The 15,017-nt window shown below is 43.1% G+C and overlaps 1 protein-coding gene across 1 annotated transcript in view; it reads right to left on the reverse strand.

Moving 5' to 3' along the window:
- Window positions 1–5,207: 5,207 nt before the first annotated feature.
- The window catches only part of GUCY2F (guanylate cyclase 2F, retinal), a 41,832-nt gene continuing 32,022 nt past the window's right edge, over window positions 5,208–15,017 (reverse strand). Inside the window, exon 18 of the mRNA XM_009699393.1 lies at window positions 5,208–5,346. Coding sequence (XP_009697695.1) covers window positions 5,208–5,346 — 139 coding nt within the window. The remainder of the gene's footprint in view (window positions 5,347–15,017) is intronic.

A 15,017-nucleotide genomic window follows, 5' to 3' on the forward strand; every position in this document is an offset into this window, starting at 1 on the left:
TGTAGATATAACATATTTCAACATTGGTCCTTGGTCCTATATCGACTTTTCCTGAGCTTCTCTGCATATGTTAACGAAAAAAGTTTCAGACATCTAGCTTTCTGAAAATGAGTGTATTTATTTTCAGAGTTTGTTGCAGAGTTTTTTTTGACTGTGCCTGCAGTCTGTACTATCTCATTTGGCTCCTGGACAGCACTGAGTTGAGAAGAGATAATGGTAACAGGGGGATTTAATTCCTTTAAATAAAATAATTCTAATACATCAATGAAAGCAGTCAACAAAAGACAACCAGCTCATGGATTTTTTCTTGACTTTCAGGAGATCCTAAACAGATCCTGTGCAGGAAAGGAGACTGTATTGCACCAAGTCATGACAAAGTGAAGGGTAAATGTCATGGATCCAGACTGACGTGGATGCAGGAAGCAAGGAGAATTGCATGATCAGGGTTTCTTGTGCAACAACTTTTGTGGGTGGTCCTCGCAGTCCCCCACTGAGTCCTGAGCTGTTTAGGAGAATTTAGAGGTGCTCAGAGACATTGGTGAGGGAAGGAAGGGGAACCAAGGCACACTGACATCTGCAGATATGAAGTCAGGCTTGTGGAGGATTGTGAGGAACTGTAGTGAATGAGGAAAAAGGTGGTGAATGGAATTTCATACCAACAGCTGTAAAGTAATGAGCATCAGAGGAAAAGTGTTAGGTGCTGCTTACACTGCACAGAACACGGAGCTGGTTTCATCAGCTCAGGGAACCCTCTCCTGTGGTCACAGCAAGAAGATTGGGGGAGTACCCTGGTGTGGGATGGATGCTGAAAAGCTTCACCTGCTTGCCTATCTCAGCAGTCGCTAGCCCAGGAGCACTGCGTGCTGCTGCTCACCCACCGTCTGCAGGAGGCTGGAGGAGAGGATTGCAATGACCCAGGGTCTGGAAATCACCCTGAATGCATCGGCTCTTGGTGCATTTGGGGAGGTCCGGTAGAACTCTGTGTGCTAACCCAACCCCCTTAGACCAAGCTCCCTGTATCCTACAGCACTGTCCCTGCAAGCTGACCTGGAAATCCTATAGCTCTTCATCAGCCTGAGTTTTACCTGGAAGAGCTTTATCTAAGACCACCATGTCACACGACCTCAGTTTGAGCATGAAGAGCTGTAGTTCCTCTGCCTTGTCCCACCTATACTTTTATTCAAACGATTATTTTTAACACAGATGAAGTCAGTGATGAGTGTCACACTAGGACTTTCTGGTACGACTGAAGGGGAACGCAAGGACGTGTGGCTAGAGTGGTAGGAAATCCTCAGCCCACCTTCACCAGTGATGCCCATGGACTTGCGCACAGCTGATGACCACTGTCACTGTGTGCCTGAGCAGGTGGGTGAAGGGGGGTAAGGGCCTGCCTGTGCACAGGACCTTGCCAGACCGTGTTCTCGACTGCATGGATAGAAGGGAGCAGGTTGCCCTGATGTCTCCCATGCATTCGACAAAAGGACAAATCCCTTGCTGGTTTGAGGACAGAAGGTTGCAGGGAAGGGGGGGCTCCTGCTGCAGTGACCGTGGAGCTGCCCCTGACCTCACCATTGAAGGACCCGTCTCCACAATGCCAAGGTAAATAAGCAGAGCTTCAGAGAAGGTGTTTGTGCCGATGTTTTTGCATGAGGATGTCAGGACGGAGACAACATAGTTTCATGAGTTCAAAGAGGGGTAATGCTGCAGAAGACTTACCCTCACTCAGCCCTACTCCTGCCTTCACCTGGCTACAGCCCCAAATCCCAGAGAAGCACCTTGATATTTTCCAATGAGAAATGTGCTCTAGGGAATGGTCCCACTTTAGTATCTCCTGTCACGGGAAACTTTCCCAGACATAGGTCCTTGCAGCCATTTGGACACCTATCCATGCTGTGACTGTTCCATACCTTCCTTGGGTTCTTCTGCATCTCCTCACACCTCCTCCACCTGACTGTCCTGCTGCTGGCTTGTGTATTTTGAGACTTGCCTCTAAATTATTGAATAATGGAGTGAATGTGTGAACAGGGGTCTCCATAGGTGCCTTATCTGCACAGAGAGCTGGAAAGTAAGCTGAGAAGTAAGCTGAAGGTAAATATACAAACAAGAACAAGACTTTCAAGTGGAAGGGTAGGTCTCCAAGGATCTTTATTGGAATTTGGGTTTAATTCACTGCTAAAAATACTGTATGAAATATGAACTATATTCAGTGTATATTGCGCATAAATACATCTACAGCTCTCAGCGGGTTTGCACGATTACATTAAAATTCACCCTATAGCGTTAGGGGTAAAACCTCTGGCAATCACGTGGTGGGTTCATGTTGATGGTGGTTTCTAGAGTCTGCGCTTCGCTATCTGAGAAATCCACCAAGTGACTTGTCCACAATCACCTGAGAAGTCTGCTGCACAGCTACAAAATTTACATTTGCATCTTCCTCATGACAACATCCAAACACCAGTTTCAGGAGCAAAATAACAAGAAAGGAGCCTGATATGATAATCACAGTTAGTATGGGAAGAAAGCTCATGAGTAAACCTACTCCTGTCTAAGCAGAACAATGCCAGGAAAATATAAATATATTTTATTGCTTTCTAACAGCAGAGGTTATCACACTCAGGGAAGGGTCCTTGGCCTCTTCCTGTTGAAATTAAGGGGAAAAAAATACCACTGGCTTCAAAGAGAATTAAGAATTATCCTGGGATTACTAAAATTGTCAGTGATTAGAACTTTGCTTCTCTGCTACCCTTTCCCACAGATTTACTATTTCATTTTTTAAAATAAATTCAAGGAATGTTGTTTATTTTAGAAGACTACAGGCTGAAGAAAGAATCCAAAAACTGTGTGCAGAAGCACGGATTGAAATGCTCTTGTTTAAATCATCTTCAGCTGGAAAATTCAGGTTTTGGCTATGCAAAATTTTCTTGAAATTGTCTTTTCTTACAGTAACAAAAACACACACTCAAAAGATTACGTCTTAGTGGATAAGTATGCAATAAAGAACTGGGTACCCCAAAACTGAAATATTTCAGTATCTGTACATATGTGTACATTTTGAAAAGGAGAATATCTGCATAGTGGTAGACTGAAGAGGTGTGTTGTGTTTTTTTTCTCATGTATTTACAAATGTTTAATTTGATATATATCAGAAATAGAAGGTCTCTGTCCCTCCTGCTCACTGTCACATTACCAGCTAAGTGATAATCCAAGGGCTGGAGCACCTCTGCTGTGAGGACAGGCTGAGAGAGTTGGGGCTGTTCAGCCTGGAGAAGGGAAGGCTCCGGGCAGACCTTAGAGCAGCCTTCCCGTACCTAAAGGCGCTGACAAGAAAGCTGGGGAGGGGCTCTTTATCAGGGACTGTAGTGATAGGACAAGGGGTAACAGTTTTAAACTGGAAGAGGGAAGGTTTAGATTAGCTGTTAGGAAGAAATCCTTCCCGGTGAGGGTGGTGAGGCAGTGGCAGAGGTTGCCCAAAGAAGCTGTGGCTGCCCCATCCCTGGGAGTGTTCAAGGCCAGGTTGGATGGGGCTGTGAGCAACCTGGTCTGGTGGGAGGTGTCCCTGCCCAGGGCAGGGGGGTTGGAACGAGATGGGCTTTAAGGTCCCTTCCAAGCAAACCATTCTATGAGTCTATGACTTTCCTTCCATTTTCACTTTTCAGATGTTTATACTCCAAACAGCTCTTACTTTGACTGTACACATTCTGTACTTGCTACAGTGAATTAGTTGTGAAAATAGTATCTTCCTTAGCTTTGTGGAGTCTGTCTTGTCTTGTTTCATAAAGATATTTGCAATAACCAAAGATGGTTTGGCAAGTGGTTGTTGACTCTTATTTATCATCGGAATGATAAAAATATGCTCTGGATGCTCTGATGAGAAGAGTTCAAACTGAGTTTGAGAAAGGTCTCCATGTTTTCAAAGAGCAACTTCTGGTGGTAATATTGATTAGATTACTATATCTGCTGCTCTCTTCAGCCTTTCAGAAGAGAGAACAACAATTCCCAGCAGTTTGTTAGAAACCAGATGTTGAACAGGAGTAAGAAACCTGGAAGAAGTGGCCAGCAACAAAATCATTTGACCTTGATGAAGTGTACTCTGTGAGAAGTGCCTACAGATCAAATGCTGACCCTTTGCAGAAAGGTATTTTTACCTGCTGAGAGGCTTACTTTGAAGACAAGTGCTTTTGAGACCACATGGAGATTGGGAAGGAAAAAGAGTGATGTGGTTTAGGCTTTGCACTGCTTAAGTGATGTGCTTTTCATTCCCTCAGCCCCACTTTTACAGGAAAGAAAATTCGTATCTTATTAGTATTATTCAGCTAAAGGAAGTGCAGAATGTCATTCTCTGCATCTCGGTTTTCCAATATTTTGGCATCCCATTTTCATTCTGCATTGGGATGAAAAGCATAAAACGTTTTAGATATGCTATATGTGTGTGTGTATAAAGCAAAACAAAATGTTCTTCCAGTTTAGATCTGGAATTGTGAAGATAATACATTTTGACATTTTGAGCAGAATTGCTTTTTGGCATTTGGAAACAAATATTGATTCATACCAAACTGTTTCATTTCAAAACTGTCATTTCAGTTTGAAAATAGCATTAAAATGACATTTGCAGTTGAAATGTCAATTTAAAAGAAAATGTTTCAGTTTAAATTCACATACAGGAACAAAACATTTTGATTCAAAATTTCCCCTTGTGGGGGAATAAAATATATTTTTCATTGTCAAAAACATTTTCTTCTCAATTGCACTGATTTTCATGAAACCATAGTCTCCTACAACAACAACAACAAATCTATTGAATTCAAAACAGTTAAACCTTTTTAGCACTTGGCATTGTTGTTCAAATCCAGGCCCAAGTGCAGCTGGACATGTTTGTGCTGCCATGCAGACCTAGCTAAAATATTCTTTGGGCTCATCCTTGTGACAGATGCTGACGAAGAGCTGGCACTACCATCACCATCACTTTCCTCCCCAACGGACCCCTGCCAAAACGCACACATACAGCTCTGAGCTGGTGCCCAGTTTCACAAAAGATGATGGTCAGGATTCATCTGCCTGCTCAGGATCACCCTCTGCAAGAGCTAAGAGGCTTCATCAATTATACAACTTTTTGGCTGGAATGGAATTAAATGGAGGGTGCGAGCTCCTCTGCTGGGTTGGCTTCAAGGTGTCCATTCTGATCTTTCTAGTTCTTTGTTGTGCTCTCCTCAGATTTCATCTTCTTCAGTGCTTATTCTGGCCTCCTTCATGCTCCCCAGTTCTTTAAAGGTTGCTTTTGTCAGTGTCCTCTGTGTGCCCCTCAGGACAGATTTGAGTTTCCTGGTCAGAACATCTGGCCAGTTGTGGCTGTAAAACAGAGAAGAGAGGAGGAGTTAGCAACCCTGCTCACTAAGGAATAGCCTTTTGTTTTGCATCATTTTGTGTCAAAGCAGAAACATTAGATGTTCTCAAAGCCATCAAGAAGCGTCAGGCAAGGAGGGATGTTGGTAGAGAACTGCAGGGATGTGGTGGTCCCTGTAGACCATACAACCACTGGAGCTGTTGCATGAGTTAATGGGATACACAGAGCTTTCATCCAAGGCTATCCACTTTAAAAATGTAAAGTACAGTTACATATAAACAACCAGAAGGCTTCAACTGCTCCTGAAAAACATTCCTAACTGTGCATCACAAGCCTCATAAAGCCCCCAGCTGGTAATAAAAGAGATTCCCTGTTAATCAGCTGAGCTTCTCTGGGTTTCAGGTCATTCACTGCCACCAATGAGAAATCTGAAGGTCTAGCTGCTCTGACAGCCCCGTGATCTCACCAAGCCCAAGACAGGATGGGCAGAGAACCAGAAAGCCCTGACATTGACCTCAGATCCAGGTGTGGTTTAGCCGCCTTAGTCTGGCACTGCTCCTGACAGAATGAGCTGTGCTGAGTACCAGCACTTAAGAGCTGGGCTAAAGGAGAGACTACATCTAGATCCAGGTGAGTAAACTGATGGGATGGAGCTGAAGAGGATCATTTGCTATGATGCTCCAAGTGCCCATGATGCCCTGTCAGTGGGCACAGATTTATTAAAACACAGTGGAGGTTTCAGAAAAACAAATATCAAGGACTTGTAGAAGGCCAGAAGCTGAGTGAATGGCAGGGCTTTAGGTAGGTCTCAACTCTGCAGCTGTCCTGTCCTACATAAAGCGTCACATGAAATCAAATTTACTGTGTGTAATAGAAGAAAATATTATTCCAGCTGTGTAAACCAAAAAAGAACCAAATGCTAAGCTACACCAACAACACCACTGTGATTATACAGATATTAAAAAGAAATAGTTGAGAAACTGTTGTGTATATACATATGGATATGGATTTAAATTGTACACACCATTGCTCTGTACAATGAACAAGCAATTACTTTAGAATAGAAACATATGTAAAATGACTACGTGAAGCAGGGATCCTGTAGCAATAGGACAAGGAGTAATGGATTTAAACTAAAAGAGGGTAGATTCAGACTAGATATAAGGAAGAAATTCTTCACCATGAGCGTGGTGAGGCAGTGGCAGAGGTTGCCCAGAGAAGCTGTGGCTTCCTCATCCCTGGAAGTGTTCAAAGTCAGGTTGGATGGGGTTTTGAGCAACCTGGTCTGGTGGAAGGTGTCCCTGCCCACGGCAGGGGGCTGGAGTGGATGAGCGTCCCTTCCAACTCAAACCATTCTGTAATTCTATGATTCTATAATTCAATGATTCTATCCCAAGACTAAGATATCATGGATCCCTCCATAAATACAGCAGCTACTAATCACATTGGGGTGAAATCTCACCCATTTGAACTCCACAGTGAACTGCAACTGACTTGCAGGGGGTCTAAGTCTCATCTCCAAAGTGAGATCAATCTAGAGATCACAGGGAGTCACTGACTTCTTTGTGGGACAGTTCTCTGCTGGGCCTTGAAGGAAAGAGAGGAATCACTTTCTTCATATCAGAAGTACTGCAAGATGCTAGGGGTGGAATTCAGCTGCCTCTAGAGTATTTGAGATGTCGTCGTTTATCCTGCATCGTCTTCAGCTTCTGTTTCATCTGCCAGCTTTGCACAACTGTCTCTGACAACCATGGTGCTCCGGGCTGAATCCCACTTGCATGAGTGTGTTAGTAGGTCCACGTTAAGATCACAAATCTTATTGCAGAACGAAGTATAAGGATCACCACTGGTATAGCCAAGAGGTTTATCTTCAGATAACTGCAGGTGCACTTTGATGTTCCTTATGGTTTGCTGCACATTTTTACCAACATCCGGCCAGAACCATCACTTTTCGAAAACAAGTGTCCATCAAGGATAAGTGTCCATCAGAGTCCACAGTCACTTTTTCAAGATTAAAGGATTCACTTCCTCAGCATGAGGAGCAGAGTCTTGGCCTTCCGCTAGACTTCCAGGCCACTGAATACTCCAAAATATAAAAATACTCCAAGATGGAGATCCCTATCTTATCGCAGCAACGACCTCGTGAGACTGTTAAGTTTACAGTCCCAGACTAATGGGACTGTAACTGGGTGAATGGACTATAGATCTCTACATCTGAGATCCTTGTATAGCGTTCCTTTATTGCTGTCAAGGAAAACCAAGGTTATTGATGGCATATTCCCTTTCATCATAAAAGTCTAAGACAGATGAGCTGGAAACATCACTAAACCACCGATCAGGCACGTGGGAATAAGTGGTTGTTGAGGACATAATTGCCTCCGTTGAAAGCTTCATGCACACAAGAAGGATTGAACTAGGACTGTTGAAAAGCTCCAGGTATAAATGTCTTATTTTTCTGCTATTTCTCATGAATTGAGCCAAGTGGGCCAATGAGGACCTTCTGTTCTCCATAACGTAGTGCTAATCAGCCTTGCTTCACGGCAGAAGCCTAGGTCTGTGGGTGATATATGTACTAAATATTTGTGTATCCTTATACGTGCAATTTTGTCAAGCAGGTCTAACTCTAGTGAGAGATCCTCTTTGCTTCTGGCCTTGGAGGAGTAGGTTGTGCTCATAGGTGTAGATCAGCAGGGCAGTCTTCTATGCCTGGGAGCTTATATTTAGCAGCGAGTGTTCACATATGGTAGTGCTTATGCAGGTCTCTGTACAGTTTATCCTGTATTTAATTCTTTTTTTTAAACGAGGAATTTCTGCCCAGCTCCTAGAATAGGGAGAGCCTCAGACAAAAATTTTAAAATCTCTGAAGGGAGATAAAACAGCGAAGTTACACCCCTGAATCTTTTTACAAGTTGTAGCTGGGAAAGAGGAACACAGCCAAAAGTGGTCTGCTGGGTTTTATCCTTGTAAGAAAAATGGATGGAGCTTTAGTCTTTAGAGTAATCTATTAGCTTGACAGGCTGTATCTTAGGGGTTTGTAACCAGCCTATATCTAGGCACTCTGGGCTTTCATCCACCTCTGTCTTTTTCTAAGAAAGTAGAAATTAAGTAAAAACTGGTTCAGAGGCACTAAGCCGAAGCATTAATGCTGCTTTCAGAGATATTATTAAAAAAAAAAACCATACAGCATTTTCACAGGACATCAGACCCTCTATGTGCATGTGTGGGTGTGCATGTTTATATACCAGCCTTGCTCTGGTAGCACCTATTTGATCAGGCACCTCAGGTCATGCTGATATACCACACATAACTTCTGAAGTCCAACCAAATCATCGTAAATCCACATTTATTTCTTGTACCAGTAGGTACCGTAGGGATGAATAACAGAGCTGCATCCTTTTTGCTGTCATGAGATACGGAATTACATTAGGCAGGAGATAAACACTACATAAAAGCAACAATAGGCTATTTGGATTCTTCCAGGCTTGAACTCCAGCTTTATCTCTGTGTTTACCATGGACTGGGCTCGTCCTGGCACAGTGCACATTGACATCCCGTGGATCGATAATACACTGCAGGTAAACACAGTAATACCGTAGATCTTTCAGGACTCAATGGGATAACAGGTCATAAATTTGCTAGGCAATTGCCCAACAAGGCTACTACTATCTTCAGACAGCTTTGCTGCTGTTCCGAGTACTTTTTGAATGGTACATTTTGAAAGAATAATACATACTTTTGGGAAAAAAAAATAAAAGCATGACTCTAAAACCAGCAAAGTACAGACAAATAACACATAAGCAGACACTAAATAGCAGAGCTACATTGGGGCTGTCCTACAGCTACTACCTCAGATCTAGGCCCTTTTGCCAAGGAGTTTTTCAGCTTTCCTCCTTTTGAACTCTGCAATTTCTTCCGAGGGTAACCCATGAGCTCTATACCTGCAGTGAACATGTAGGCCATTAGAGACAGAACCAGTTCAGTTTCATCTGCAATAAAGAACAGATTGTAACGGAGACCGAGTGAAAGATAAGTGTCTTCTGGTGCAAAAGAGGAAAACAAATGTTGGACCTGGTTCCGATTTTATTTATTCCCCTCTTGTACCACTTCAGCTTGACTTATTGCAAAGGGTGAGGTCAACTAATTTAAAGTGTCCCGAAGTTAAGTACCTGCTCTGAAACAGGCATCTTTTGTAATCTGTATAGCCAGGCACATTCAGAGGGCTCTTGGCACATCTTAGACACCTCTCCCAGGACAAGATGAATGACTTTGTTGATTGAGGAGCACAAACTATATATCTCTCATGGCTGTACCCAGAATCTATTAGGCAAGATGAATCCTGAGAGAATTATTCCATTATTCCTCTGATCCTCCCCCTCATTAATCAAAGGGAAGAGTAGAACAAAACTGTTGTGAAGGTCTTGCCTTCGGTTAGCTCAGCTCCTGCCTCAGTGCCCTTTGGTCTGCCAGGGGTGTTGCTTTCAGAAACTCTCAGCTCTCAAAGCCATGGGTACATTTCCAAAAGGAAATCCTATTTAACTGTCCCTAGAGACAGACAATTTTCCCTGAAAGCTTAGCACAAATTTAACAGCTTTTCCCAAGTGAGACTAGAGTCAAGTTTCAGTTCTTTTGCCAATTTTGTCCTGCAGATGGAAATATCTAACCAAGCTGTCCTTCCATGCCTTACCTAAATCCTCAGCTCTGGGAACATCTTCCCTTTTTATAGAAACATTGATCCTTGTTTAAAACCCTCCCATGAGTGCTGGAGGCTTTAGGGCCAGGTCCCAAGGATAGGGAAACCAGGAGGATATAATCTTGATGGGTTAAATGAGGAATGGCTTCTTCTGGGAATCTACAGCTCAGGTGGGATGCATTTCCCTGAAATTTAGCTATCTGCAAGAGAGATGTCTTCATCTGAGCCAAATATCTTGGGCTCTCTTCTGAGCTGGGGGAGGGAAGCAGGCACTGCTGGACCACAGGGGAGGTTTATCCCAAAGTAGATGTTCTCTGTGGGGCAGAAGAGCTGCACCTAGAAGTGCCTCTTTCTCTGCATTGACTCTACAAGACACGTAAGATGATCAGCTCAGATGGAGGTGTCTATGCTAGGGGTAAATAACTTTTAATAAGATTAAATCCTACCAGTTGGAGTGAGAAAAGGAATACTTTGTCTCCAGCCCCTTTATGCAAGCAGTAGCTATAAAATTCAGCCACACATGGGTAAAGATGAGGGGCTTGGACTTTGAGTCCACCGCACAGGGCTTCATCCACAGAAGAGTGGACGAGATTGCTGCCTGTTTCTGCACAGTAGTGCAGTAAGTTGTGACCCACAGAAACCTGACCAGGATAGTTGGGGATCAAGCACAGTATCAGATTGCCAGAGCTCCACTTCCAAACACTGCTCACATAAGTATCAAGTAACTGTTTGATAATGACTTGACTTGCATCCATGGCACAATAACAAGAAGAAAGATCCAGTGCAAACAGCACTGACACATTTCATGAACTCGCTAATGTCTGAGCAACTGGAGAGGGCTGATCCTGCACTCTCCATCCCATTCTCTTGCAAAATCCCTCTGTCTGAAGCCAGCTGTTATTTTTCCAAGGTCCTGTCTTCCCACCACCTCTTTTCCAAAGCCAGCAGGAGAAAATCTGTAAAGTCCTGCACCCCAGCTCCCCGGATAGTTAAGGAATTTCCCTTCTCTTTTCTGAATATGGTGTGTTACAATGATTTGCTCTGAGTATTGAAAACACAAACCCTGGCTTGAACCTTAGGCAGCCAGCACAACTTGTAGTTCCCAGTTACAGGGGGAAAGGCTCAGACCCATCTTTATGACCACTCGGTACCCATTGGTGAGACCAACTGCAACTCAAATTGCCTTGAGACCTGGGCCATATGGATGCAGACGTAGTCTTCTCTGCCCTCCTTTCTCTTATCCTCACTTCGCACCAGCCCGTATAGCTGCAGACCCTATTGCAAGGCGCAGGTATCCTGGGCAGCCCATTACATCTCAGCTCTGTGATCCTGCTCCAATCAGCCCCGGAGACCTTTCATTGACTGCTTCCCACACGCCTTTGTCTTTAAATCAGTCAGGATTGTCTCTGGGGTTACTTGTTTCTGAGGCGGTTGATTTTATTTTAACCCATGTTTCATTGTACTCCAGTTTTTCTTACTTTAAATGAATGGTAGCTTTGTAGAAGCAGTTGGCTGGGGAGCAGAGGAGGCTAAAAGCATGTGTGAGATGGTTTCTCCTCCGTATTCTTCCCTCTTGTCCCTCAGCACTATTGTTCATAAAAGAGCTTTGGAGCTGCTGTGTAAGGAGAAAGCCTGTTTAGATGATGTGAGGGAGAGCAATGTACCGTGATGGGATGGAGATCTCGCTTGGCCAGCCCACGCAGTGGGTGCAACACCATCAACATGTTCCTAGACTCAAGCTGGCTCTTCTTCAGACAGCTCAGATCACTCATCACTGGGCTTTCCTCTCCTTCTCTTTTCAAGAGAAGTGTGGACAGACCCAGGGATAAACACCCTTAGATGAACTCCTGCAGCCAGGACCTACCCTAGACGGCCTCTCCTGCTGTCGAGGTGCTGATTGCTGCTCTCTCTGTCCCTCTGCAAAACCGTCCTTCAAAGGGACCTTCACCTCCCACTTCACCTCCCAGCCTCTCTGGGCAAGACAGGAGAAACTACCGGGCACATCCAGGCACATCTGGGCACATCTCAGCCATGCTCAAGGCAATATGTGCAAGCCAGAATATGATCCACAAAGCCAACCAGGTCATCAGCACAGTTTCAGAACTACCTTTCTCTAAATCCGCAGAAATATCCATGGGAGAAAGAGGAATTCATTGAATCACATCTTCCGGACAGATAATGCCACTACATGACTTTGTTTCCTTTCTGAACACTGCATTTAGGGTTTTTTTTTTTTTTTTGCTACCAGCAGTAATTCTCTAATCTAATATTCCAGTCAATTCGCCCAGAAACCTCAACTTGCTCAAAAAGCACTTGTTTAAATATATCAGCTGGAGCAACCACATTCCAAGTCAGACAGCCTTGTTCAAAGGGAGATGAGTCATCGGCTTTCATTCCCTTTCTCTCCTCCATCTGATTTCAGAGAAAAATTCTTCTTTGTCACCTGCATTATGCCATAGCTATGACCAGAATATTTCTTTTTCTTCATTTTGCTGCTTTGTGAGGGGTTCAGAAATAATTTGAAAATTATGTCAACTTCCATATCCCACATTTATAAACTAGCAACTTTGTGCTTTTTCCATAGCTATTCTTCAGCCCCCAAACCAGCCTCCTGGTGTACCCTCAAAGAAACCTTATAGTCTTCCTTTAAACCTATCTCACTGTGAAATCTCAAAAAAAAATCTATCCTACAGGTAGGCTGCCGCTCAACTGCTCAGCATGCTTGGTTTTGCTCTCTCATCATTTTGTTACACGTTCTCTATGTCCACCCCAATCCGTTATTATTTCCCGTGGCACTATCAGGCTTTTGCGGAAAGCTTTTTTCTTTGCCTTCTGTAGCTATTGCACAGTGGAACCCCAGCCCACGAGATCCTGAGATGCAGCAGTAGAAATCCTAACAAGCTGCAAGGAAGGAGGAGAAATAATATTCATTATAAGGCAGACATCTGCCCGAGAAGGTATAGAAATTTGCTTTGGAGCAAGGAAAGGACCAAGGAGACTATTGAACTGCCTGCCTTGTTCTTGTGATGCAATGTTAACCTAAAGCTCCCATGTAAAGCAGGTAAAACTGAGATTTGACCAGACCTAAAAAGAAGGAGATTATCCTTCAAAAAGGAAAATTATCTGGAGCGGGAGCCAGCACTGCAATGTGGACATTGAACTTCTACTTTCCCTGTGTCCTGGGACTACCACTGAACCTCCACCCTATTCCATAAAAAGAGCATGTGAAGGGGTTTCTTACTTGATTTCCAGTAAGATCTTAGCTTCTGAAAACAGGTATAAAGGCCCTGAGCAGCTTCTCCTAAGGTTAATTTTAAGCATAACCTTTTAGTTCATTTGATTTTATACACGGTTGGAAAAAAGCAGTGGTAGTAAGAAGCATATTAGGCCTTTTATTTGAACTATCTTTCTTCTTAATTGAAATGTTTTGTACCCTGTGTGAGTCATGTCACCCGCAGCGCTTGGGTTTTCAGAGTAAAGTGCATTTATCTGAACATCCTCACACAACTGTAAAGGCATGAAAAGCTGGTGCAGATAGTGGAAATCAATAAGAATATTCCAACCAATGCTTCCAATAAGTCTTTAATTGGGACTAAACAGAGAGGTTGATGAACATCAATTAAATTCAAATTATGTAGGTGCAATTATTGTTTCTTGGGTAGTCATTTGGTGGTGGCTTGACATTTATTACTAGACAATCAGATGTATTCTCTCAGCAATTTCAGCAATATCAGAAGGGGTTGTTATCACAGTATTTTACCGGACCATTAGTATTAACCCAATCACATAATTAAATATACTTCCATATTTTTAAGTTTGCTGAAGTTTGTCTTCTAACCTGCATATAAACTCACCTTTGTAAGGTCAAGGACCGTTCTCCAGGTCTAGGGTGCCAAGACTATTGCAAGCACAATGGGATAACGAAGCTTGATTTGTTCCTGCACATCTATGAACAGCTCTATGAGATACTTGATCATAGATCTACTCATGACCACCTCTCAGAGCTCAAAAATTGCCTTCACATCACAAGAAATCCTCCTGCCAAGGACTGTGCTTACAGCTTTGATTGGCTGATGGGTTTTACATCATGGGAAATAATAAGAAGTTAGCTTTTTTTTTAGTGTTACCTGCTATCCTTTCCATAAACCACTGCAATGAAGTCCTGAAATACTGCATGTCTCAAGGGCTATGACTTCTCATGGCAGTAAGAACCATTAACAGATCATGGGCGAAACTAAGCTCCTCAAGTTGTCCAGGTCCATATGAGTTCCAGGAGATAACTCATGGGGTCAGACACAGATCCAGAGATTTTTATGAAGATGAAATAATTTTTCTTATGGTTACTTTGAGCCCTTTCTTCACACACAACTTCCACCCCTAGGATCAGACTCTTAAATCCATGGCCCACAGGTTTGCGTTTCCATAGTATGGACATGAGACCAAGCACAATTTATTAACTTTCTCCTAATAAGTACCACCTCTCAGCAAGACCACCACAACTGCCCATCTGTAGATGTTTAGGCCACCCAAGTCACAAAATAAAGTATGAGATAAAAACAAATGCTCATGGACCTCATGGAAAGGAATGACCTAAACAGAAGTTAAGTTGCTTCAGGACAGAGTGAAAAGATGAGTAGAAGAGGAATTTATTCAGTACCTCCTTCTTCAAATCAAAAGCCTACAGATGAGCAAATTCCTACAGAAGTATATGATGCAGTGACTTGAAACCACCATATTGGTCAGTAAGAGAGAAACAACTTTCAACCTGTCATAAACCGGCCCAAAACTGAACCATCAAGATAAGGCTGGAAAAACAGGACATGTCTGACACCTATCTGATAGTAGCACAGCCTATGCACAGGGCAGTTCTCCAAATATTTGCTTTGCTTGAATATCCAGTTACTTCTTTCTGCCATTTGACATTTAACTTCTATAGGGTATAGCTTTTATTTCAACCCTTCACTAGCACAGGTTGTTTCTTATAAC

The sequence above is a fragment of the Cariama cristata genome, unplaced genomic scaffold, assembly GCF_000690535.1.
Source record: "Cariama cristata isolate BGI_N322 unplaced genomic scaffold, ASM69053v1 scaffold144, whole genome shotgun sequence".
Lineage (NCBI taxonomy): Eukaryota > Metazoa > Chordata > Aves > Cariamiformes > Cariamidae > Cariama > Cariama cristata.